Source organism: Podarcis filfolensis, assembly GCF_964270895.1.
Source record: "Podarcis filfolensis genome assembly, chromosome: 6".
Taxonomy (NCBI): Eukaryota; Metazoa; Chordata; class Lepidosauria; order Squamata; family Lacertidae; genus Podarcis; species Podarcis filfolensis.
Window position 1 is genome coordinate 4,479,868 of NC_139609.1, and position 25,821 is coordinate 4,505,688.

Below are 25,821 nucleotides of genomic sequence, written 5' to 3' on the forward strand. Positions count from 1 at the left end.
TTTAAACTAATCTTCCTTATTCTCCTTGTCTTAACCATTGCTAATAGTAACCATTTACTTTCCAATCCAACATCATTCTAACTTTCATTAACTTTGTGATATTTCTTTAAATAGTCCTTGATTTTTTTCCATTCTTCTTGCGCTGCTTCTCTTCCCTGGTTTCGGATTCTGCTCGTCATTTCTGCCAAGCCCATGTAGTCTATCACCTTCACCTGCCATTCTTCCAGTGTGGGTAGCTCTTGCGTCTTCCAGTACTTCGCAATGAGTATTCTAGCTGCTGTTGTAGCATACATAAAGAAAGTTATATCCGTCTTTAACACCCCTTGGCCGACTATACCCAAGAGAAAGGCCTCTGGTTTCTTGGGGAAAGTATATTTAAATACCTTTTTAAGTTCATTATAGATCATTTCCCAGAATGCCTTAATCTTCGGGCAAGTCCACCAAAGATGAAAAAATGTACCTTCAGTTTCTTTACATTTCCAACATTTATTATCAGGCAAATGGTAAATCTTTGCAAGCTTGACTGGGGTTATGTACCACCTATATATCATTTTCATAATATTTTCTCTTAAGGCATTACATGCCGTAAATTTCATCCCGGTGGTCCACAACTTTTCCCAATCAGCAAACAAAATATTATGACCAATGTCCTGAGCCCATTTAATCATGGCTGATTTCTCTGCATTTGATTACCAAACATTTGATAGACAACTGACAAAACTCTCATGAGGATGACGATGTTTGAGGCAATGTGATATTACCAGAGTTATTTTCAAAAGTTCCAAACAATAATATTTATCACAGCTCAATGCATTTCAGAACACAAACTCTTTCTTCAGGGGCAATCTAGAAATAATTAAGAATTTACAGCCAACTACTGACTTTTGAACAAATACAGGACTCAACTCTTTCCCCTCTATTTTGTCATGCAGCTTTACCTTTGCTTCTTAAATTTTTCCAGAGGGTATGCCAGTTTCTGGGCCAGCTCTACTAGGTAGACAGCTGAAAAGAGTGAGGGCCATAGAGGGTGAAGTTCCACTAGCATTGGAGTAATTCCACCCAGTCATATATGTTCCTGAAAGGCTTATTCAATGAACAGAGAAAAGTAGGTTCCTAGTGTCTGTGGAGCAAGCACGACAAGGGTGAGGTGCTATTGAAGTCCTATTGGGATGCTATAGCTTTATCACACATAACAAGAAGTAGATCCTGGAGGCTCCAGGTTTATGTGACAACCCAACCCAACCCAACAGTAAGCTCAAGCAGAGAAACAAAGTGATATATATGCATGTGTGAACCAGGACCACGGCCCAGTTTGTACATTTGCTGGCTCCTGAGAGGGGCCATTGCTATTGCACACATGGACTTTGTGAGATTCCTCCTGAGCCTCAGGCCTGCCAGTTCCCCTACACACTCCTGTGGAGGATCATATAGAGACCACCAAATATAAGAACAAGGCCCAAATTTACAGTAATCGTATGCCTGCTTATATGACCCCAGTCCTCAACTGCATTGCGTTTCTTTTTCAACTAAGATTCATGACTCTCAAACTCTATTACTTTCGAGCATTCTGATTCTCAGTGACTCGGTTTTCTGTTGCTCACCCTCTTCTACCCCACCCTCTTCTGCCACCCCCCAGCGAGGTTATTGTGAAAAGAATGCTAATGCAGACGCTTTTCTCCCTGGGATGCAGGGAGCTGCAAAGCAGAATGAGAGAGACCCGGGGAGGAAAGGAGAAGGCAGATCTGAAAGGGAGGGAAAAAAGAAGCTTTTCATCTCATCGTCCTTCAATTTTGCAAAGCTGAGGCAAACAGCAGGGCAGTGTGTGTGTGTGTGTGTGTGTGTGTGACTATAAAAAGAAGCAACTATAAATATTGGGGCAAGAGTTGGGTGGCAGGGAAGAGCTTGAAAAGAGAGTGGAAATGCAGTGCTAGTAACCATCACTGGTTCCTCAATCCTTTTGCGCTACTGACCCTGGCATCCCCATCCCGTATCCAAGATACTGAATACTCCTGAGGCAAAGGGATGCACGCAGCAGAACAAAAAGGGGCACCGTGGGAGAAAACAGAGGAAGTGGGAGCAAGAAAACTGAGGAATCTCCAAGAAAGACATGGGAGCCGTTTGAACCAGCTGCGCCAGACCTCAGTCCACAAGGGAGCCAAGCTCAAGTCGAGCAGCTGAATGGGCAGTTGGCTGTAGGTGACGAGCCCATCTTTTAACTGAACGAATTTCTTCAGTGCCACCTCTAAGGTCATTTCAACAGAGCTGCCAATTTGTGAGCCAGTTGTGGCCATGTGCTATCCCACAAGTCTCAGTTCTTCCTTTGCCCAGAACTCACTGTATTTACCAGTTTGCTGGAAAGGCTGGCCAGCATTGACCTGGGTCCTCCTGTGACACTTTGCCATGCCTAACCTTGACATGGCCCTCCTGGACATCCTTGCCAACCAAATCTAGGGGGTGAGTGAACCCTGACTATTCTGTTTCGACTACCACAATTCAATGGGTCGCCACCACTGCCACTGGCTTGGCAGCACTGAGGCTGGTTTGCCCATTACCACTCCTTACACATGCCCACCTGTTTGCTCTAGAGTCAAGCTACCCGCCTCCTCCTGAGAGAAAGGAAGGAACCCAGGCTGGCTCCTGGAGCACCAACCAGGTGACTTGCTTCTGGGCTGGCATGGCAGTTGCCTACTGCTTTGCCACCGCTGCCATCAGACACCTGCCTACACAGCCCAGGAACAAATTTGACATGTGCCTTCAGGGCTGGCTATAGGGAAGCTGCCATGGCCAGGACAATGGCTTTCTCTTTTAAAACTCCATGTCTGGCATTCCCAAGTGGACCGGCAGCTGCTACTCACCTCCTTGGATCAAAGTGCAGCAGATACTTTAGAGTATCAGCTCAGTTGGGTTTCAGCAGCTCAGCACCATGGTTTGCTTCTCTGTGTTAGAGAGGAGGAGAAAGGTTGGAAGAGGGGCCTGCAGTTCCTCATATCTTTGCTGTATTCCTTGCTTTCCACAGGAGGAAGAGGGGAGATGGAGAAGGCAGAGGCAGAACAAGCAGTAACCCTTGTCCCTCTCTTTCTGAACAGGAGACTGCACCAAACTGGGTGCCCAGCAAAGCAGAATGTCACAAGATGTTAGCGATCCAATTTATTGCATGAAGAATCCTTCCTGGGTCCCATTTTTCTTAGGTTGCCCAAGATTTGCTAGTTCCAAGTTGCTCACTTTTCCAAGCAGACGTTGTGACAGAGGGAGAGACATCCTCTGACCAGAGCTGGGAGGGTCCTGAGGGCGGCAGTCCACTGGACAGGTTCAGTTAGGGAGGGCAAGATTGGCCAAGCTACATGGGAGGAAGGGAAGGAGGAGAGGTAGAAAGCAAGAGCCTCCTCTATTCACCAAAGCCATCATCCTTTTAACAGGATGCACACACAAAGAGGGAAGCCACAAAAACATTACCGTGTATAGTATTCTCCAGAAAACGCTTCCTAGAGTGCTCCTGAACATGTGCAGAATGCCCTTTCTATATCACTGAGTATCCACACACACAATCCTCCACAATATCAGGCAAGGGAGGCAGGAATTCTATCAAGATAAGTCTCAAAAACCGCTGTCCGCTTCAGCACAGAAGAGAATGAAAAACACTGCTCATCATTACTGCCTTGTTCTGGGCAGATGTTCAGCACTAGCAGTCGTCTCTAAAGCGAGGGAATGAAGCTATGGCCCATGTCTAGAATCTGGGGCGCTGGTGAGGTGGCAGAATCTGCCTGGGGAGATCTTTGCTGTCTGGGTTCATGACCCAGTTTACTTTGGCCAGCTGCAGATCACTTTGTTTCCATCCTCCTTCAAGTGACACGCCAGCCAACAGCCCATGAAGCCCACGGCAGAACGGAAGGAAGGCAGCAGAGGGTGACAGAAAGGGCAGCAGCACATTCTACGCCCTCCCTGGGCTACGTAAAGGACACGGGTGCCATAATGAGAACATGCTTTTACAGATGTTCACTGTTGCAAGTTGTGGTGTATGTACAGGTGTACAGGCTTTCATAATCTATTTTGGGAGGTCTCTGGGGAAATTTAAGGAACATACATACATCCAAGTGTAAACATCACTTGATTAATTGGTTAAGTCTGTATATAATTGCACAAGAGCAAAATGACAGCTAAGGAAAAGAAAAGCATTCTTTCTTTGTCTTTAAATGTGGTGCATGCGTTGAAGCAGTGCCTTATTATTATTATTGACCACACAGTGGGGAGCTTGGCCAGCCGATGCAGCCCTTGGTGGACACATCCACCCAATACGGTGGTACCTCGGGTTACAGACGCTTCAGGTTACAGACGCTTCAGGTTACAGACTCTGCTAACCCAGAAATAGTACCTCAGGTTAAGAACTTTGCTTCAGGATGAGAACAGAAATCGCGTGGTGGCAGTGGGAGGACCCATTAGCTAAAGTGGTACCTCAGGTTAAGAACAGTTTTCGGTTAACAACGGACCTCCAGAACAAATTAAGTTCTTAACCCGAGGTACCACTGTACTGGCCGGGCAGCCATTCAGCGAGGGGGCTGGGGGGCTGCAGCAAGCCCTGGCCGTGGTTACGGGGGCTCTCTGGGGGCTCATCCACACTTAGCTTTTGCCTTGCACTTTCTAGGAACAGGTCTGCACTTCAAAGCTCCGTGTCCAAGCACTTTTTCTTTTGCCCCGCTGCTTTCCCCAGGAAAACCTGCTCTTTAATGCTGAATCCGTGGGAAAAAACAGAAATTTGGGGGTTTCTGTGGATTGACGTTTGCTCTGATTAAGTGGTAAAGAGTGGGGTTTTGCTGGAGCAAAAAGAAAAGAAAACAGCTCAGACAGGGAGCTTTAAATAGCAGACCTGTGCATGGCACTGAAGTAATTCTGGATGAGCTCTGGATCTCACCATTGTGAGTTAAAATGATTATTTTTAACCTATTAGTCTACTAAAAATTGCAGCCCTAAATAATCAAACTACAGCAGCAACAACAAATCACTGTGACACATTAGGAGTCAGGAGACCCGCCTAGCACTGTATTTAAAATGGAAGTAGGACTTTTAGGGAATTTCAACATGAGCCTAAGTCAGGAACAGCAAGTTCTCTATCCTGAGTATTATCCATGAATGAACAGCCAACCAATTAGACTTGATATGGTCCACAGAGCAATTTGATGCAGACCCTGGAAATCCCATCAAGTCTCAAAGTGTGGCAAAAAGGGGTTTCCCACAGTTTTGCGCATAAGAAAGGGACGTTATGTGTGCAATAGCAATTCCACACTCTCACTGTGGGCTAATGTCTAATGCACCAGCTGATGGCTACTTCAGAACTTCTGCCCAACTGTGAAAGTGTTACAAGATACCTCAGAGGTTCTGAAGACGCTGACCCATATATGTCAATATGTAACTGAATAGGATAAAAGACACTGGCTATAGTGTTTGCCTTCTTCCACAATGTCTCTTGACCATAGGTCACAGCTTGAGAACCTTGTCTTTCTAACCCAAGGCTGACTGTGGCTTGCCACGGCTGTCCACTGAGATCACCTACAAGGGAACTTTTCAGCTGGAGCCACCAAGGCTTCAACCTGTGAGCTCTGCTGCTAGGCTATGACCTCTGTTTCAGCAGGACTGGAGTACAGATGTTGTTGAGTTAGTCAAAACTCTTCATCAAGCAGAATAGAAAGGGAGCTACTTCTCAACTACACAGAGAAAAGAGTCGGCTAGAAGTGAAATAAGTTGAATCACCAAGCTTCCTTTCCTTTCAAAACACATATTGACCAGCAGGAATTTAGAGACATTTGGCTTCTTGGGTCATTAGTATGGCCCCATGCAGGCCAGTGTGGCCTGTACAACAAAAGAAGACCTAGTCTTTAGGACGATCTGTCGCCACCTCCAACTAGGATGCCAGCTAAAGGAAAATGTAGTCGAGCCCCAGTTGGCTCTTTGAAAACAAAATTCTGTCAATTTTTCCTCCTCTGTGAACTGTTTCAAGTCTACAAGCAGAAGGAAATTGGCTGAAACAGAATCGGACCTGAAAGCCACTGGGATCCCTGCTATGGAAACCATTGTGCAACGTGGAGGCTAAGCTTCAGAAACCAATGGTAGAATTGCAGCAGAACTCATTAAATGTGAAATGTGGGGCCGGTAATGAGCTACTTATATAGCTGACTTGCTTTCAAGTACACCTATAAATAGTGTAAGCTTCAGGAGAAGGGGGGGGGGAGAAGAGACAGAGAGTGGTATCTGAATTAAATATTGCTCTGCTGCTACCTGTTTCTGAATTGAAAGCTGAAAACTTCAAAGGAGAGACAGATAATGACCCCCCCACCCGCCCCCACCCTATTATAACAGCTCGGGAGACTCAACCAGGAGAGAAGCCTGACAGAATGGGTAAGCTACATACATGCAGTAGGTCCTAATGGGACTTCAGAAATGGAACTGTTACATGCCTTCTATAAGGAACTGGAAACATTTAGTCTGCGGAAAATAAGATTAAAGGGAGGTGGGCATGTTAGAATTCTTCCTATGCCAAAATAAATTGATAAAAAATGGGAAATAGAAAAGGGGAGAAGCTATAGAGAATGTTTCTCTGCTGCTTCTGCTAAGAGATAAAGTGTTGAAGCTCCAGCTGTACACAATGAAATGAAATCTTATACTAGAGACAGTTAATATTTTTTTTTTCTGGAGTTGAAAGCACTTTGAAAGAGGCATTTTGTGGTATATAAGCTCATCCCACTTTCATCCCTGGTCAAATAGGCTTTGCAGCATGGTAGACTGGACAGAGCAACTTCTCTCAACCTGGTGTCCTCCAAATGTTTTGGACTATGATTCCCATCAGCCTGACAGGGATCAGGAATGATGGGAGTTGTGTTCCAAAACATCTGGAGGGCACCAGGTTGGGAAAGGCTGGGATACACTGCTGGAGTTCGAATTGATCTTTGTTCAAATTCCTGCTCAGTCCAAAAGCTCGTGGGATGCAAATGGGCCAAAACTACCACAGAAGTTCTTTGCAAGGATAAAAGATGGAAGAGCAGGACAAACTTTTAGTAAATAATGTTGCTGGGTTTTTGCTTTTTTTAAAGTATTTGTTTCAAAACCTGTTTAAGCAAGGGCAACAGTGGAAAAATGAAATGTGTGCGTACACCACAGGAAATGATGCCTCTCTCAAACTGCTTTCAGCTCTTTTTAAAAGCTATTCTGAATCCAGTCTTAAATGGATTTCATGGCTACTTCACATTTTATGCAGCAACCTGAAAGCACAATGGTGTGCGCAATGATCAACATCACAAACTGTGAAGTAGAGATGCAATTGTGAAAACAGAAGGGAATCCTTCTTTGTCGAAGTAAGGGTAGCAGAGAACACAGCTAAGAAGTTCAAATCATATATATGACTGACACCCTTCTTTGGAAATTAAACCAAATTATTCCAGGCTTCTCAATTACTATTTATACAACTTGTAGAATTCAGCTTGTCATTGTATACTGCTACTTGTGCAAAAGTACACTTTGTAACCAGAGGAGAAATGGCCGCTGGGAAGAGCACAAAGAGAATGAATGCCAGGAAAACAAATTTCAGCAGGGCTAATTGTGGGGAAATTAACAATAATAAACTGAGAATCTGCTGCCTGCACCTGAGTTATGGCTCATTGCCAATGAGTAGGCATATGATGTCCCCCTCGCCTCCTGCCATCATTTTGGAGATCAAAGAATCCATTTATGAACATTAAAACATGTTTTAATCATACATTATTGTTAAATAAATATTTAAAACCACTACTTTATTATTAGTGTCTAACTTCCCTTTAAGATGTACTAATTGATGTCATAACCCTACAAAATTGAAGAAAATAATAGCGGAGACACCTAAAACGAGGCAGTGAATCCGTTTCTTGGGGACGGCAAGGAGAAATGATTCATACATGGAGACGGTTGCTGTGCGTTCTATGGAAAAAATTGTGTGTTGTACCACACCAAATATGGCTCTTACAGGGCACACCTCAACATGTTTACTCAGAAGTAAACCCCCTTGATTTTGTTGGGACTTTCTACCAGGTAAGTGTAAAATTTCGGTCCTAATGAGCCATCTCACATCATGAAGGTCATAGCTAACCATCTCCATAAATAGAACAATATTGATCTGTACCCACAGACATCAAACTGCAGAATTCTTATGGAATGTGGAAAAAATAAAACAAAAAACAAAAGCCAGGTGCATTGTGGTAGATCAGAGCCACTGTGAAATAGTCTGGGGCCTAAGAGATATGAGTATATCTAACACACTCAGGCTACAAGCCTATATACACAGTTATCTTGGGATGTCCCATTGAACTCAGTGGGGCTGACGTCTGAGTAGCCAAGCATAGGATTGTGCTGTTAATAGTCAAGACAGGCTGCATTCTTTACTTGGATGCAAGGCTGAAATGAGACATGTTAATTGTATGGAATTAGCATGCACAATTTTGTTGTGGAAACAGGAGCTGCAGGGAAGCCTGAGCAACCTCAGGACCCATAATGAGGGAATGTTTACTCTTTCCCACAGTCCTAACAACTTTCCCCTTCTAAACCTTCCATTTGCATTTCAAGGAAAGCGTCCCTGGGTGCCAATGGGAGCTTCCCTGGAAATGCAAGTAGCAGCTTCAGGTCTCTGCTCAGCTCAAAACAACTTATGAGCATTTGATTTCCCACAACATTGTTAAGGAGAGCTTTCAGAGTCATGTGATCCCTGTTTCCCTTTGCATCTTGTAATTGTGTTTCCATTCTTTTGTTGTTCCTTTTTTAAAGCTAAAGTTAAAGGGACCCCTGATCGTTAGGTCCAGTCACGGATGACTCTGGGGTTGCCGCGAACCAGAGCAGAGCACGGAAACGCCTTTTACCTTCCCGCCGGAGTGGTACCTATTTATCTACTTGCACTTTGACGTGCTTTCGAACTGCTAGGTTGGCAGGAGCTGGGACTGAGCAACAGGAGCTCACCCCATCACGGGGATTCGAACCGCCGACCTTCTGATCGGCAATCCCTAGGCTCTGTGGTTTAGACCACAGCGCCACCCACGTTTTTAAAGCTAGGTAACAACAAAAAAGGCATGGCAGTGAATGGCACAATTGCTGTGACTCACCTAAGATCACCTATGGAGGGATGCAAAAGTGATACAACTTGTGGGTCCTCACCCATCAGTTGAAGTCAGAAAAAGAAAGAGTACAGGCTTCTCAGAAGAAAGTAATTTTTCTAAATAGTATAATTATTTCTATTGTTTCTTATTGTTCTAACTGACAAAATTAAACAAATATTTGACTATATTTAGTCAGTCAACTGACCAAGGGCTTTCCCTTCTTTTCTTTTCATTTCACACCTGATGCCAAGTCTTGTGCAGAATATTACTTATGACATGCAGTAGCAACCATAGAATTCTGATGACAGGAATTTCCATTGATGTGCCCAGATGAATCGAGGGGAAATCTAATTGGTAGTTTCTGCTATATCACTGAAAATTAGATAGGCTTTGCAAAGTTGGGAATGACATGGAGTGAAAACCTCTCCCCCCACCCCCGCCGGCCATCTCATGTGGATTTCTCACATCATCTTTTCCTGTTCTATATGTAAAACTTGGATCAGTAGGGATATGCCTTTGCATTTCCACAAATATAACCAATTTCCCATTAGTTTCTGCCCTACATGTGGCACCAAGCCCTTGCAATGTTGATTCAAACAACAGTCTGAGTAGTTCAATCAATATGTAAACTATTTCTGTCTCTTGGCTCCTCTTCTTCAGATTCATTATCCCATCACCCATTGGTTCCTCACTCTTTACCTACCCTGTTAGTTAACCAGCCATCTGAGCACTCATCCCCACACACTTCATAGCATAGAGGAGGAGGAGGAGGAGGAGGAGGAGGAGGAGGAGGAGGAGGAGAAGAGTTTGGATTTGATATCCCGCTTTATCACTACCCTAACATTCTCCTTTCCCTTCCTCCCCCACAACAAACACTCTGTGAGGTGAGTGAGGCTGAGAGACTTCAGAGAAGCGTGACTGGCCCAAGGTTACCCAGCAGCTGCATGTGGAGGAGCGGAGACACGAACCCGGTTCACCAGATTACGAGTCCACCACTCTGAACCACTATACCACTCTGGCTCCTGATCTTAACGAAAACACTTCTGGAGCCTCCCCTCTGATTCAGGGTTTCACATTCTCAGTCCATTCCCTCGTTTGCACCCGCTCTCGTGTCCCAAGTGTTCCTAGGCCATACTCTGCCCTGTGAAAAAGTTCTGAGGCTAAATCTATCAGTGGCCACAAGACATGGTGGCTACATGGAGCCTTCTAGTTCAGAGGCTGAATACAGTGGTACCTTGGGTTACAAACACCTTGGGTTACAAACACTTCAGGGTTACAGACTTGGCTAACCTGGAAGTAGTACCTCGGGTTAAGAACTTTACCTCAGGATGAGAACAGAAATCGTGCTCCAGCGGCGTGGCAGCAGCGGGAGGCCCCATTAGCTAAAGTGGTACCTCAGGTTAAGACTGGTTTCAGGTTAAGAACAGACCTCCGGGACGAATTAAGTTCTTAACCTGAGGTACCACTGTACTTTGGAAAACAGGATGCTGTACCAGATAGGCCTTTGGTTTGATCCAGCAGGTTTCTTCTGATATTTTTCTAGTAGCATTGGAATATTTTGGGTTCCATCAGAATTCTTCAGACAGTTTGCCTGAAAAGAAATCCCGAAGTTTGCTTCAGGAGAAACAAAAAAACCGTTGCCAGCAGTTTTGCAAGCGGCATTTGGCGACTTTCCCTTTGGTAGCGATATGTAGCCTTTGTATAGTGTATAACCAGTTTGCATAGGGTTACAGGCCCTACCTGCAGTACACGGCGCATAAACTGGGAGGGGGTGTTCATGGACCCAGCAGAGAACAAGCTTCCCCCACCCCTACCCCTTTTAGGACAATTCTGCACAGCTATTTATTTCACAATCCCCTGTCCTGCATTTTCTGATGTCCTGTGCTGCTTTTAATTGCTAAATTGGTTTCAAAATGAAATTCTCAGAAAGGAGTCTGGAGATAGAGAGTCGGCAGCCCTCTCCCTGGGCCCCAGTTCAAAGAAATCTCTGCTTAAGGCTGGGGAAGCAAAGAGCAGACTTAGCAGGCTCTCTCAGCAATCCTCTGGCGCATAACGACACAGCAGGGGTTGCTGGGAAACAGAGTCTTTGATGATCATCTCTTCCTGCTGAGAAGACTAATGACTTCAAAAAGGGCATCCGACCAAAGATAGGGGTGCGGGGAAAGTGTAATTAGACAAGAGAAGTATAAAGTTTTTGCTCACTACCCTAAAAATAAATCTCCCCTTCCATAAGAAAATTCTATGTAGGGCAGCTTGGGAAACATGGGGTCTTTTGCCTGGGGCTGCGCCGGTAGGGAGAGAATAAAGGGGAAAAGCTCTCTCCTCAGCCTAGTTCCCAGACACCCAACTGAGCTCGGAGGAAACCCTCCCTGGCCAGAGGACCACTCATCCAACTTGCCAGTCTTCCACAGCCTCCTCAAGATGACTGACATCTCCTGTGAGACCAGGGAACACGTTTCCAATGCCTTTCTAAGCCTTGACTCCAGGGCCACCCCTGCCCAAGTTGCAGCAAGCAGACCTGGGACCAGGGGCGTCTTGCACATAGAGGCGAGTGGAGCGGGGCGCCAAGTTCTGGAGGGCGCCAGGGAAGAGGCAGAGACTGGACGTGGCACCTCCCGGCATCAGCTTGCTGCCTTCAGCTGCCTCTGCCATGCCATGCTGAAGCGCCGCGGCCGGAGCCTCCACCTGCCATGGCCACCACGGCACGGGCGCCAGGGAAGAGGTGGAGGCTGGGTGCAGCACCTCCCAGCATCAGCTCACAGCCCTCGCCGCCCCTTCCTCAGCTGCTGCCCGCCTCCTCCAGCCCCACAAAGCTGCCAGCAGCGCTGTAAAAAGGTCAGCAACTCTGGGAAGGGGGGGGCACCAGAGGGATCTTTGCACCACGGCGCCGGGTATACTTAAGACAGCCCTGCCTGGCATATGAGTATTGTGCCAAACTATGTCCTGAATCCTTTTCCTTTGACCACTTGAGTTATCCTCTTATAAATGAGCATTTTTCACAATAAGCCACCCACTGCATTTACTTGACTACCCTGCTTCTACATTCTACAGATGATTTTGAAGATGGTGTTGTTGCTATGGAGAGAGAGAGCCAGCAAGTGGACCTGGAGCTGTGCACAGCTACATAAGCCAAAAGTCGTGCCCATGCTCTGAGATTAATTCTTTGGCAGCGGGGGGGGGGGGGGGAGTGAGAGCAGATGAAGAATCAAGAGTAGCCTTCAAGTATGCAAACAAATCATAGTTAAAGCAAAGGGGGTGTCTGTTTTTAGCAGCAGCCCCCTCCTCCCTACCCTTGATTTTCCTCCCCCCCCCCAATTTATCCAGATGGGAGTACTGCGTTATCAAAGTTTTGCTCACAAATTTAAAAATCGTATTGAGTTCAATGGGGCTCACTGCCAGGTGAGTGGAGAAGGTATTGTGGTTCCAGCCAAACAGGGATCATGTGAGGAATGTGTCACCTGATGCACTGAAGTCACTAAGGCCAAACAGAGAAGAGGGAATATCTCCCTTGGAGAGGCATTTGAGCTGCGCATAAGCTCAAAGACATAGCTGTCAACCGTCCCTTATTTGGCAGGAAAGTCCCTTATCCCAGCATTGCGTGCCACTGCTGTCCCTTATTGATGATGCCCCTTAAATTTCCCAGGTTTCAAAGGAAGCAGCTCCTCTCCCTCCCTCCCTGCCGGCCAGGGAGCAGGGAGGCTCCAACTGTGTTGCTTGGCTGCGTTGCTCACCCAATAAGGAGTCTAAGAATGACTGGGGGGTGGAGCTTGCATGCCTTGTGCCGATCAAATCGGCCGTGTTGCCTGGGGACTCGCCTTTGCTCAGCACTTCCCAGCGGAGAGGTGACAGTGGTTTTCCTTGCTGCATCCCCTTTGCCGGGTTGCTGCGCTGTGGGAACCACCGCTTGAGGCTTCGTTTGGCTGCTGGCTGGGCTTTCTGCCTTTGGCTTGAAGGGGCTCAGAAGTTGAACATACTTGTGCTTGGAAAATCCCTTATTTTGGCTGCTGATCCCTTATTTTCGAGGCTACTGGTCCTTTATTTTCAAATCTGTAAGTTGACAGCTATGCTCAAAGAGAATGTGTTCATTTCTTCCACAAACATGGTCATATCATCTGAGCTCCTTTGTCAACCTATTGTTGGGGGGGGTCATATTTCAGGGGTGCAATAACTCCCCCCCCCCCACTTCTGCCAAGTTTCAATTCGGTTCTAATCTAGGAAGCCCATGTGGTTGTGGTTGTTTTTCCTTCTTATAATTTGGTACCTAGAAGTTCTCTTTCCTGCAGTACCAGTTAGGAATACGCCCTGAGACCGTGAAGCTCTAATCTGCTGTGAAGAATCTCAAGTGGTTCATGGCACAAGAGCTGATAGGGCCAATGGCCTGACCCAGACAATCCGGTCCCTTTCCTTCAAGCTAATTTGCAGGATGAGTGCAATAAATTGTCTTGTTTGATGGCTACTAAATCCCAAATTGCTCAAAGCAGGCCACTTGAACGCACGCTGCAAGATAGTCTGCAGTCTTTCCTGCCAGAGACATTTACTGGTGAGAAATCAGCTGCCTGTATCCCACCAGCCGCTTAACCCAGTCCTTGAGCCAGCCTAAAGGGGGAAAGGAAATCAACGGAGCTGCAGGCTTTCCACCCCCTGCTCCCCTAGTTTGAAGCTACATCATCAACAAAGCAGATTCATGCAGCCAAAGGGCTTGCCCTACAATATGAGGCAGATGATTATTTTTGGCATCAGATTCCGGATGCTGTTAAAGGACAGTAAGTTGCCAGTTACTGGATGTATTCAGTGTAAACTGTTTAGATAGAACACGAAATACATAGCTATGGCATGATGGATACAACACAGCTGAAGTCGTGCCCCATGAGCTACCGCTGATCTTTTCTTCCGTGGCACCTTGTTAGACTTGATGTTTATAAAAATGTTTATTTGGCCACATCACACCCATTTTAGGTCCTTTTTACTGCTGTGGGTGGATGGTGAGAGCACATTTGGATTTTCTGCCCTCAGATGCTAAAATTATTTGGGCTGGGCCAGTGAACTCAGAATTATGTAAATGCATTATGATTACATACAAAACATGGAACTAACCTGTGAGGTAGGTTAAGTGAAAGATACTGAGTGAGTAAAGGCCATTTAGTAAACTTCATGGCTGAGGGGAGATCTGAAAACTTGACTACCATCTGAGACCCAACAGTGTCCCCTATACTACGCCCCCAGTAACTGCTTTATAAAAAAATAAGTGCAAATGGTCTATACCTCTTTACAACTCTGAGAGATAGGAGTGGCTCATACAGTGGCCAACTGTTAGCCAATGAGCTCTGAGAGGATGAGCGGGCATTTGAACCCAGAATTTATGGGTTCATGAAGTCCACACCGTACAAGCAATAACATTCTCTTTACAGACCTAACTAATCCACCTCCTCCCAAGTATAAAGGTAAAGGTAAAGGACCCCTGACCGATAGGTCCAGTTGCAGATGACTCAGGGGTTGCGGCGCTCATCTCGCTTTACTGGCCGAGGGAGCCAGTGTTTGTCCGTAGACAGTTTTTCCGGGTCATGTGGCCAGCATGACTAAGCCGCTTCTGGCGAAACCAGAGCATCGCACGGAAACGCCGTTTAACTTCCTGCCAGAGCGATACCTATTTATCTACTTGCACTTTGATGTAATTTCAAACTGCTAGGTTGGCAGGAGCAGGGACCAAGCAACGGGAGCTCACCCCGTCACGGGGATTCGAACCGCCGACCTTCTGATCAGCAAGTCCTAGGCTCTGTGGTTTAGACCACAGCGCCACCTGCGTCCATTTAGTCTGCCTCCTGCTCCAACAGCTTTTGGTTCCAAACCATCAGACTCATCTGCTTCAGCCACTTCATTCCACTCTGGGTACGGAACTTGTGCAAGGCAGCCTTAGAGAACCTTACAGGCAATGGGAGGACATAGGATAGGAGATGGAAGAATATAAAAAGGGGGGAACAAATGAGCCAGAGAGAGACAAGAGGGCATCTGAAGGTAATTGTGTCCCTCGAGGACCAGCAGAAGGCAGAGAGGGAGAAAAGGAGAAGGAAGGCACTAACTGGTGGACAATCACATCTGCAGGCATATCAGCAACGGCAAGGTCTAAATGCAATCTTGAGTAGCTGGGCAGGTCGATGAGAGGCAAAAAGTGTGCTTGGTGTGCTGTTTCTTTCTGAAGATTTGTAAGCAAACGGATAAAATAAAAATCCACTGCAAATTGACAAGATGAGTCTCCTAGGGGGTTACAAATAAGAGCAAAGGGAGGACAACAAAGCCTTGGAAGACATAGGATCCGTCCCCTGGAAGAATCAGATAGTGATGAAAATCACAGAGCCCTGAAAAGACAGTGGGAACTTGGGTGGGAGGATGAGACGGCTCAGGCGTGTGATGGTGAGATGGAGGAGTGTTATCTGAAGCTACATTTCAAAAGCAAAGGCCCAAAGACGTTCTGATTAGAGTGTTTATGACCAAGGGCAAGTTCTGCACTTTCTTTTTTTTAAAAAAAGTATTTCTTACCGTAAGAAAAAAATCTCTGTAGTTCCCGTGCTCTTATAAAAGCCTTCCCCATATAAAGGAAAAGGTCGTACTGAATTGAGCCTTCTGTTTTCTTCCTTTCTGTTTTAAATGCCAAGTTTCTAACCCTTTGGTATGCTGGGAAGTATGTGGGTAATGTCAAGAGAATGCAGTGGGTACTTGGTCACTCAACAGCCTTGCGCATTTCCCTAGCAAAGCGAGCTGGCAATTGGACTGCTCAGTCTGGACATGCATGGCTCAGTTAGGTAAGTTAAGAAATGCAAAGGTTTTGTCCTTGTGCCCTCCCACCTCCACGAGCCACCCCTTCCCTTCTCAGTCTGGGATTTCCTGAACTAGGAAACTGTGATTACTGGAAACTGAAAACGGCAGTAACCCTGGGACCCTGGGTTGTTTTGATCCTGGTCACCATAGGTTCCACGTTCGGATGTTAACGGGCAATTACGGTTAATTAACCCAGGGAGTGTTGAATCACGATGCACTGAGACTCGCCAACAATGAGAGTACTTACCAAAGCCATGTCATTGGGAGGCAGGGAGAACGCATGTGGGGTTTAGCTACAGCTGCACAACTTTATGGAGCTTGCCTGGCTTTTCTCACACACAAGAACACTGCGCTGCATTTTAATTTAATTAAACTTGCTGGTCTACTACTTCCATTAATTAACATGGATTAGAATCCCCACTTCAGCCATAAACCTGCGCTGAATGGGAAGGGGGGGACAGAATGAAATTCTGCCCTCTTTTGACATTCTTTAACCACCATGATTGTGATTATGATAGTGTGGCTAAAGAGTGTGAAGGGATAATTAATCCACACTTAGCGTTCCTACGGATGCCAGCAGGCTAGACCTCTTTTCTCCTTAGCACACAGGCCATCACTATGATTAAGCTCTGATCTGAGCAATTTTCCACACACTTAAGTCAGCACTTGTGCTCTCCTGGTAATTCTGCAGTGCTGGGAGCAGATTTTTAAAAAATGAAAAAGAAAGAAAAGTGAGGGGATCTAACAGATCTAAAGTGCAAATAGCAAAATAATAATAACAGCAGGGAAACCCCCCAAAAGACAAGCCTGGGCTGGAAGTCCTCGGCTGCCCAGATGACAGGACCGCCCCCCCCCCAGCCTTGCTCCAAAGGAAAGGAAAGCAGTACACATTTCTATACTCAGAAAATGATTTATGAATGCATTGATTCATATAACACAACCTCAATAAACAAAAAAGTTCAATTTAAATCAATGGGACCTAAATATGTACTTGATTCTCCCACTGAACCCACTGAGATCTCAGTATCCTTAACTCTGGATGGGTCATACTCATGGGAAAGACCGTGATAAAAAATAATAATAAATGTACAGAATCAAGTCTGTAGCACAACTCACAAAGCATGCATGATCAAAGTGCTTAAACCATTCACAGAGAACAAAATAAGAAGCCAATCACTTTGCCCATCTCTAAGAATGGAGAAGAAATCTGCTGTGCTTGGATACCAAAGCAAAACCACCTGATCCAATCCAGGCAGATCATGACCTGGATCAGATCAATGGTCCACTTCAGAATCAGGTAGAAGACCACTAGATTCCCTAACGAGAAGGTTCAAGGGTTGCACTGTTCTCATTCCACTCCATTTTTCCCCCCCTTCAAGTCTTGAAAGAGTTTATCCAGCCAGCCATTGCCTTAGTAGCAAGTATACAGGGCTTCTTGCTGCAGCACACTCTGATTCACAAAGTCCTCCTGGGAGCAATAGGACTTGATGACATTCCATCACAAACTGATGATGATTATGATGATCCCTTAATCTTGTTCACATTTAAAATAAAAAACTGCAGGCAGGCAGGAAGGAAGGAAGGAAGGAAGGAAGGAAGGAAGGAAGGAAGGTTATGCTTTATGCTTTAGTTATATTTATATTTGATATTATATTCACAGAAAACTGGTCCTCTTGCTGCTTTGCCCTACTTCAAGGCAAATCTGAGATCTCTGGGCAATGATCTGGTAATCTTAGAACATGGAGACATTCAGGAATACTCCTGCAAACTTTGTCTTCTGTGCAAGCACTACTGAACACTAGGGGGCAGTGTGCTCTCTCTCTCTCTCTCTCTCTCTCTCTCTCTCTCTCTCTCTCACACACACACACACACACACACACACACTGCATCTCCACTTAAGCCAATAAAAGCAGCAACCACACACTTGTCTCTCTACTGTACCAGTGACTTACAACCTTGGAATTTTGGTCCTTAGGCAGAGGAGTTTTACTAATTCGCTAGCTAGCTTGCAATACAGGCATACCTTTCAGAGCAGTTACTAAGAACTGCCTTTATCCTGCCCTTCCTTCCAAAGAACCTCAGTGTGGCAAACAGCAAGTGATAAAGCAAATAATAACAACAATTCCAAAGCGTATTCAAAACAATTCCAGACTGGGAAAGATCTCAACTTTTCTGTAGGCAGGATTTCTGCACTGCAGGGGGTTGGACTAGATGACCCCTGGGGTACCTCCCAACTCTACAATTTTATGATTCTGTGAACTTAAAAGGTCTGTTGAAAGAGGAAGATCTGATATGTTTAATATGTGATGGGAATTCCAAAGCGGAGGTGTGATGGCACCAAAAGTCCTGATTCCTACATTTTGCAGAAAGGACCTTCTGAAAAGACGGAATCTGCAGGAGGCTCTCACCTGCAGAGTGCAGTGATCAACCAGGTTTATGACAGTCTCAGGTATCTGGTCCCAGGCTGTATAGGCCTTTATACACCAATACCAGCACCTTGAACTTACCCCAGTAGTTAATTGGCAGCCAGTGCAAGTCTTTCAATAGAGGGGGTGCGTGTTGCCGATATCCTGCCCCAAGGAGTAGCTGAGCTGCTGCATTTTGCACCAGCTGTAGCTTCTGGACCAACCTCAAGGGCAGCCCCATGTAGAGTGCATTGGGGACAAGATGGTACCTTGCAGCAACCCAGAGCACAACTGCCAGGAGGCCGAAAAACAAACACACAATGCTGTTCTCTGATACAGACCCTGCAGGTGGGATCTGAGCCTCTCCAAAATAGTGCTTCCCATACCCATCTCACTAAGGCAGCTCAAAAGGATACCATGGATAATGGCGTCAAAAACAGCTGAGATATCAAGTGTAACAGGATCACACTCTCCCTGTCCTTCTCCCAATAAAGGTCACCCATCAAGGTGTCCAAGGCCAATTCAGTCCCATAACCAGGCCTGAACCCCTCTTGAAATGCATCAAGTTGATCTGTTTCACTCAAGAGCACCTGCAATTGCTGCATCGCCACGCTCTCAGTTGTGACTGGGTGGCAGTTGTCACAACTCAGTGGGTCCAGAGTGGGCTTTTCAGGTGTGGTTGGGATCACTACTTTTTCCCAGGATCAGTCCCTCCCACAAGGATGTGTTGACCACAGCCTAGATCCATTTGGTCATACTTTGGTTGTAAGTAGCTTTGGGTTGCCTTGAGCAAGCTAAAGTGACTAACAAACTTAACAAACAAACAAAAGAAGAACGTGAACAAATAATAGTCCCTTGGCAAGCTTTAATGAGCCAGGAGAGGCATATTGCTAGCTGCATTGTTGCAAGGAATTCATCTGCTGATACCAACCCCAGTAAGTTGCAGCAGACGCTACACTGAGCAATTCACTGGAGACTGCAGCGATCATAAATGGCAGGCATGCAGGACTACGCTCTCCATTCAGGAGATTCTGGAGACCTGTAAAAGTCACCTACCCTTGGTTTGTGCCCCATTCGTTCCTGATGCAAAGGTGTCTATGCACTGGATCCTTCATGTAACCTTCGTAGCAAAGGCACTCGCCTGGAGGCAGAAGAAGAAACAAGAGAAGGAAAATAATGAATGAACTGTATGGGTATCAGGGAAAGAGACCTTGCTTTTCTGGTGGAACCTCATCGACTCAAGTGTGTAGCAGCAGTGGAAAACAACCAATTTCATGCCAGGAATTTTTAGGAAAGAAGTCAGAAATAAAATGACCAGTATCATAATACTTTATGCAAGTCTTCAGCTGCATTTATTGTCATTCCCCTGTCACTAGTTCAATGACTAGATCACTATTCTCCTGCTACAAAGGAAAAATAACCAGGACAAGGGGTAAGGTAAAGGTAAAGGGACCCCTGACCATTAGGTCCAGTCATGGCCGACTCTGGAGTTGTGGTGCTCATCTCACTTTATTGGCCGAGGAAGCTGGTGTACAACTTCCGGGTCATGTGGCCAGCATGACTAAGTCGCTTCTGGTGAACCAGAGCAGCGCACGGAAACGCCGTTTACCTTCCCGCCATAGTAGTACCTATTTATCTACTTGCACTTTGATATGCTTTCGAACTGCTAGGTTGGCAGGAGCTGGGACTGTGAAACAGGAGCTCACACCCGTCACGGGGATTCGAACCACCGACCTTCTGATCGGCAAGCCCTAGGCTTTGTGGTTTAACCCAAAGCGCCACCCGCGTCCCTTAGGACAAGGAGTACTGGGCTCTAATTTCTCACAGGGCCTCCAACTGAGATTCCCTAAGCCAGCAGTGGGGGGAGCCTCCAGCCCATGGGGGGGGGGGAATGCAGCCCTCCAGACTTGCTCTCCCTCCTAAGGCCACACTCACTTATTAGACCTTCTGGAGTTCTTTTGCCTGGGTGAAATGTGTCCCTGAATGGTGGCAATGTCTCTTGCTTGCCTGGAAGGTGGAGAGATGTGTGTACAGAAAGCTCTTTGTCTTCTGTACTTGTTGCTACACACACTTTTGCCTCTGACTCCGCCCATCCACACCCAGCAGCATGCGCACACCCCAGATGGTTGCCCACGAGGAAATGCTCCTCACCCCTGCCCTAAACTGGGTGGCACAGCCTGCTAAATGGGGATCCAGCACTCTCTCTTACTGTAGCCCTTCGTTCCCCAAGCTACTCAGGGCTGACAACTGCTTCCAAAATACATCAACAAATATATTTACTCAGACACCTCTCTCAGATTCTAAATGGTGCATTGTAGGACCTTCCTTCCTGATAAGTTCTAAGGTAGGTCTATATCACAAACCAGCTTTTCATCTCCAGGCAAGTTTTTTTTCTGAGAAATATCATCCCAGCTTGAATATATGGTACCCTCCGTAATTTTTATTCCCATCAATGAAGCAGATGAGAAAAACGATAGTTGTTGATCCCGTTATTCTTTAAGTTGCATGATTTGAAACAAGCAAAGAAGCAGGCATAAAATGTGTTCATCTAAACACCTCTTCACCAAAACTCCCTCCTTCTTTTCAAAAGCCTCAGTGTTCAATGCAAAATCAGATGCTTAAAAGGAGGTGGATGTCAAAGAGTCCTGTGAAAAATGGTTTCTTTACAGAAGCAGACCAATTTCTTGCCTAACGTGTTTTGAGCATATCATACCCTTTGTGAGATGTGGCTGTCACTTCTTGTCCCTTGAATAATAAGTTCCTTTATCTTTTGGCAGAGCACTTTCTCAACTGCTTCTGCAAACAAATTAACTATTTTCTACAGCATCTTTCGATGCTCACCTCCTTTCTTTGGTTTAAAGATTGCTGCTGTCCTCCTTTTTTCCTGTTCTCTTTGCTTCTTCCAGCTCAATGAGCAAGGAAAAGCCAGACAAGCTACAACAAAGGTTTACAGAGGTGGGAGATAAGAGGGCAGGAATATTCAGGGCAAGGCCAGTGCTAGGTTCAACTCTCCACTCAATCCGTTAATTCACTGATAAACTACTAGGATGAGCATTAAAAAAGAGAAAAGTGTCTTCTTCCACTGGGCTGGTAAGTTTTTCAAGCAAAAGGAAAGAAAGGCTTGGGTTGCACCCAGGAGTGGCAAAATGTCCTGGGCCAGCCCTGGTTGCTGGAACAAGAGAGAGGGAGAGACAGGTAGAAGAAACCAGGTGCGAGTTTTTCTCCGGACTGTAGGTGCAGCTCTTATACTGAAGCCTCTGCCTAAAGACATGTTTGCAGGCAACATTTTCCCAAATGCCCTCAGTTTGGAACACTGCTCTTGTTCACAGTGATGAGATAAAGGCATTCTGCACACCCTCAGAGGTACTTTTCTTCCCATTTTTAAGGAGTTCACTCCACTTTTTGCAGGCATGGTCTGTGCCTTAAAGCTCCATGTCCAAGCACAAAATTTGTTTTGCTCTGGAGCTTTCCCTGTGAAAACCTGTTCTTTAAAGCTCAATTGGAGCAAACCGATTGATGTTTGCTCCAATTTAGCATTAGAGAGGGGTTTTTAGGGAAACACTCTGGGGCCAAAAAAACAACAACCCCAAGATCTGACACGGAGCTTTTAAGAGTGAGTCTGTGCCTGGAAAGAGTGGTGGAAAAGGCAAGTGTGGGTAAGTGCGTAAAGGGTCTGTGGTGTCATTCCCAACAGCTTCTGTCTTGGGGATGCAACAAATGAACCAGGAGAAGCTGGCGTGTGGCTAACAGAGCAAAGAACCAGGCACTGGCCTGTGTGTGTGGAAGGTCTTGTGGCTCAGCCTGGATCTGGTTCAAGCGACTAGTGCTAAACTTTTGGCAACTCGCCAAGATCTTCACAGCACCCGAGTCGGGTTACAGCCAAATGAACAAAAGCCTCAACAGAAGCTCTTCTCTTTTGTTTAAAGAAAAACATTGTGGGTTTTTTTTTTTCTTTTCAGAGCACTGACAAAAACCTGTGAATTTGGAAAAGACCCCCCTAGAAGGATGCTTGATGCTCTCTGTCTCAGAGGCCTGCTAGGGTTGGCAGCTGCCATGGCAGATGGCTGTAAATAAATGGAACGCCAACTCTGTAGTGAAATGCAGGGACGGCAAGTGAGTCACGGTTGCAAAGGGAAGAGGAATGGGGAGTGAGTGCAAAAGATGTTTGAGAGCAAGGAGGGCTGCCTGCCCCTTCTCCTGAGGGGGAAATTTGTCTCATTAGCATTTAGGTACCAAATTCACCTTTCCCCAAGCAAAACACGGCTCTCCTTCAAAATGCACACTACTCTGGCTTTAACAATATAACTCTCCAGCCATGTAGGGTGGCGGCTTATTTTATTTATGAATGAACATAGTTGTATGCTGCTATCCATTAAGAAAGATATCAAAACTTTTCACAACAAACACATATACAATAAAAAAATTAATTGTGCTTATATTAAGAAATGCATGTATTAGCAAAAGCACATGCAAAAATGCCTGTATTAGTGAAGAGAATATACAAAAATGTGTCCTTTAAGGAAAATTTGCTTATAAAAATATGTATACAGTGGTACCTCAGGTTAAGTACTTAATTCGTTCCGGAGGTCCGTTCTTAACCTGAAACTGTTCTTAACCTGAAGCACCACTTTAGCTAATGGGGCCTCCTGCTGCTGCCGTGCCGCCGGAGCACGATTTCTGTTCTCATCCTGAAGCAAAGTTCTTAACCCGTGGTAATATTTCTGGGTTAGCAGAGTCTGTAACCTGAAGCGTATGTAACCTGAAGCATATGTAACCTGAGGTACCACTGTACTAAGCAAAATTGCACACGTAAAATGCACATAAAATGCATATGAATTTTCATGCAGACTTTTTAAAAATTGCAAATCTAAGAAAAAAAATGGGGCAAACTAAACTAAATATTGGAAAAATAAGAGAATGAGAGGTTCATCCATCCTTGCCTCAGATTCAGCTCTAAGGAATTACAAGGAGGAGCCTGGAACACTCAAAAGATTTGTTGTTGTTTTAATGATCTCAAGTTTTTCTCTCTCCCAATTTAGCACATTTTGCATATATTAATAAAGTTTGAGACCCAATCTCCAGCATTTCCAGTTAAAGTATCTCTGGCAAAAGGTGCTGTCAAAGACTTTGGCCTGAGGATTTTAAAGAGCTATTGCCAAGCAAAGCCAACAGTATTAGGCTGGATGGACAAATGGTCAGATTCAGTAGAAGGCAGCTTTGTATGTCTCTTTGAGTTTTGTTGTCACTATGTAGGCGGAATCGAGGGAGAAGCAGCCTTGTTGAAAGGACTTTACAGCCAATGTTTGTTTGGCAGCCTGTGGAACTTGGCAAAGCTCTCTCAGTTCTCTCTGGTACTTATAGACAAGCTCCCTCAGTCCTCCAGATATAGAAACACAAGGAGAGAGATACAGGTGCATACAGACACATGCCCATCTTCACACAGCACCCACCTACCAGTTTCAGGGTCGCACTCATGTTCACAGGGGTCCAGAAGCCGTCGAGCGCAGAGGTCCAATGCCCAGGGCCCACTGGAGTTTTGCTGGGAGAAAAGAATCACCTGGGCAGGATTTAGCCAGTCACTGGCATCCAACTGGCTGCCTTCTAGCAAGATAAAACGGCTTCCTAGAAAGTGCACAGGAATTGGGGGAAAATGGGTATTATTAAGAGTAATTATTATTATTATTATTATTATTATTATTATTAAGCAGAAGTTGACTCATTAAACAAGTAATGCAATAAATAAATGAATGCTACAGATAAATAAATGATTTTGAGAGGGGTGTTTTCATATGTGAGGTTTAAATCTGCTGAGAGTCTCTCCCTCTCTTGCAATCCAGGTGAATCCCTGATGAGGATTAATGCCAAAGAGAAAGCAAAAGAGATTAATAGCATGAATGAACGTTCCAGGCAACATAGGTTCAAACCCAAGAATGATTCTTGGACACCCTTGGGTGGCCAAGAGACAAAGAAGGCAGGGGATTTCAGCAGGTGTAGCTTTTCACCTGGCCAACTGAGATAAATGCAAAGAAGACCTGGAGGAACTAGAATAAGGGGAGGCAACTCCGTCAAACACGAAAGCATAGAAGGAAGTTAGTTACCTTGGGAATAATCACAGGAGCGAACTGGGATCCTCAAGTCAAAACCCATTCAGATCCCAACTCTCCCACTGACAATTTTCTTCTCACAAGCCAGCTTCTATAAATCCGATCACTCTACCGGTTGCTACCTGCCTGTTGTCCTTCTCTGGGCTGCCGGCAGCCAGCCAGATCACTGCTCTTTGAAACCTGCCCTCTCCCACATTGGTCCTGCTCCTTTTGTCTGCAGACCATTCCACTTCAGACTGCAGGTGGGGCTGACATGGCTGGAGGTGTTTCCATCAGCAAGAACTCCCAGCATCACATTGAAAAGGAGCTAGCCTGGGGGAAGGGTTCTAACCTAACATTCTACCGAAAATCCAGTATCATATGGGACAGGACTGGTTTCTTTTGCATTGGATGAACCTTCAGTCCCGTGAGATACACCCACCACAGTATGGCCCAGACACCTCTGTTACTGAATCAGCCACTATTTTCGCGTTGGGTGCTGGGTTCCTCAGCTAAAACCCTTTTCAGCTGTTCATTTATAAGCTTACCTATGTGTGGCATGTGTTGCCATGCATTATTTTTTTCACTCTAGCCATCTGTCAGCAGAAGGTGAGGGGGCCTAGGCTTGGCAAAGGTGCAAGCACCCCGTTCAGTATTTTCAGGGGAACATTTGTTCCTACAGGCTGGGAAGTTGGAACCAGCATTTAAAATATGGGGGTCTATGACCAACAAGCCATATTTTCTCAGCACAAAAGCAATCTGGGTGTTACAGTTTGCTGTTCCTGTCCTCGTGCTTATACTGAATAAGCTACCTTTTTTTCCCAAATCCTGGCCCACAACGAGGGCTGTGGGGGAAATAAAAGGAGCTAAACACAGAGGGCAACAGAGGCAAATTCTCTGCAGTGCTCAGCTCCCACATTTGAATATCCAGCATTTTATACAGCTGTTTGAAGCATTCAAAGTTTCACTTATGTTTCACTCTGAAATCACCCTGTAATCCAAGTCAGCACTATAAGGCTGTAGATGCTGGTCGTGTCGAGATGCAGAGTTTATCATCTAAGAACAGGGGTTGTCAACCTGGTCCCTCCTGCCCACTAGTGGGCATTTCAGGATTCTAGGTGGGCAGTAGGGGGTTCTACGGCACAAGCTGACTCCTCCTTCCATTGAGCACTGGTGGGCGGTAAGGAAATTTTACCATCAAGAAAGATGCATTAGTGGGCGGTAGGTATAAAAAGGTTGACTACCCCTGATCTAAGAACATCTAATGAGATCAACACGTGTGTGTATACATGCATGCATGCAAGCAAGCATATATGTAGGAATATATGTATTTTATTTAAACCTCACCCTTCTGAGGAATTGACACTTGTGTTCAATGGGTATGCAATACCCTGTGAGATAGCTTAGGCTGGGAAA

General features: G+C 45.6%; 1 protein-coding gene across 2 annotated transcripts in view; it reads right to left on the minus strand.

Moving 5' to 3' along the window:
* The window catches only part of ASTN1 (astrotactin 1), a 215,908-nt gene that overhangs the window by 76,838 nt on the left and 113,249 nt on the right, over positions 1-25,821 (minus strand). For both annotated transcript variants that reach the window (XM_083621545.1, XM_083621546.1), the window contains exons 7-8: positions 23,777-23,944; positions 19,379-19,463 (exon numbers count right to left, since the gene is read on the minus strand). In XM_083621545.1, coding sequence (XP_083477671.1) covers positions 19,379-19,463; positions 23,777-23,944 — 253 coding nt within the window. The remainder of the gene's footprint in view (positions 1-19,378; positions 19,464-23,776; positions 23,945-25,821) is intronic.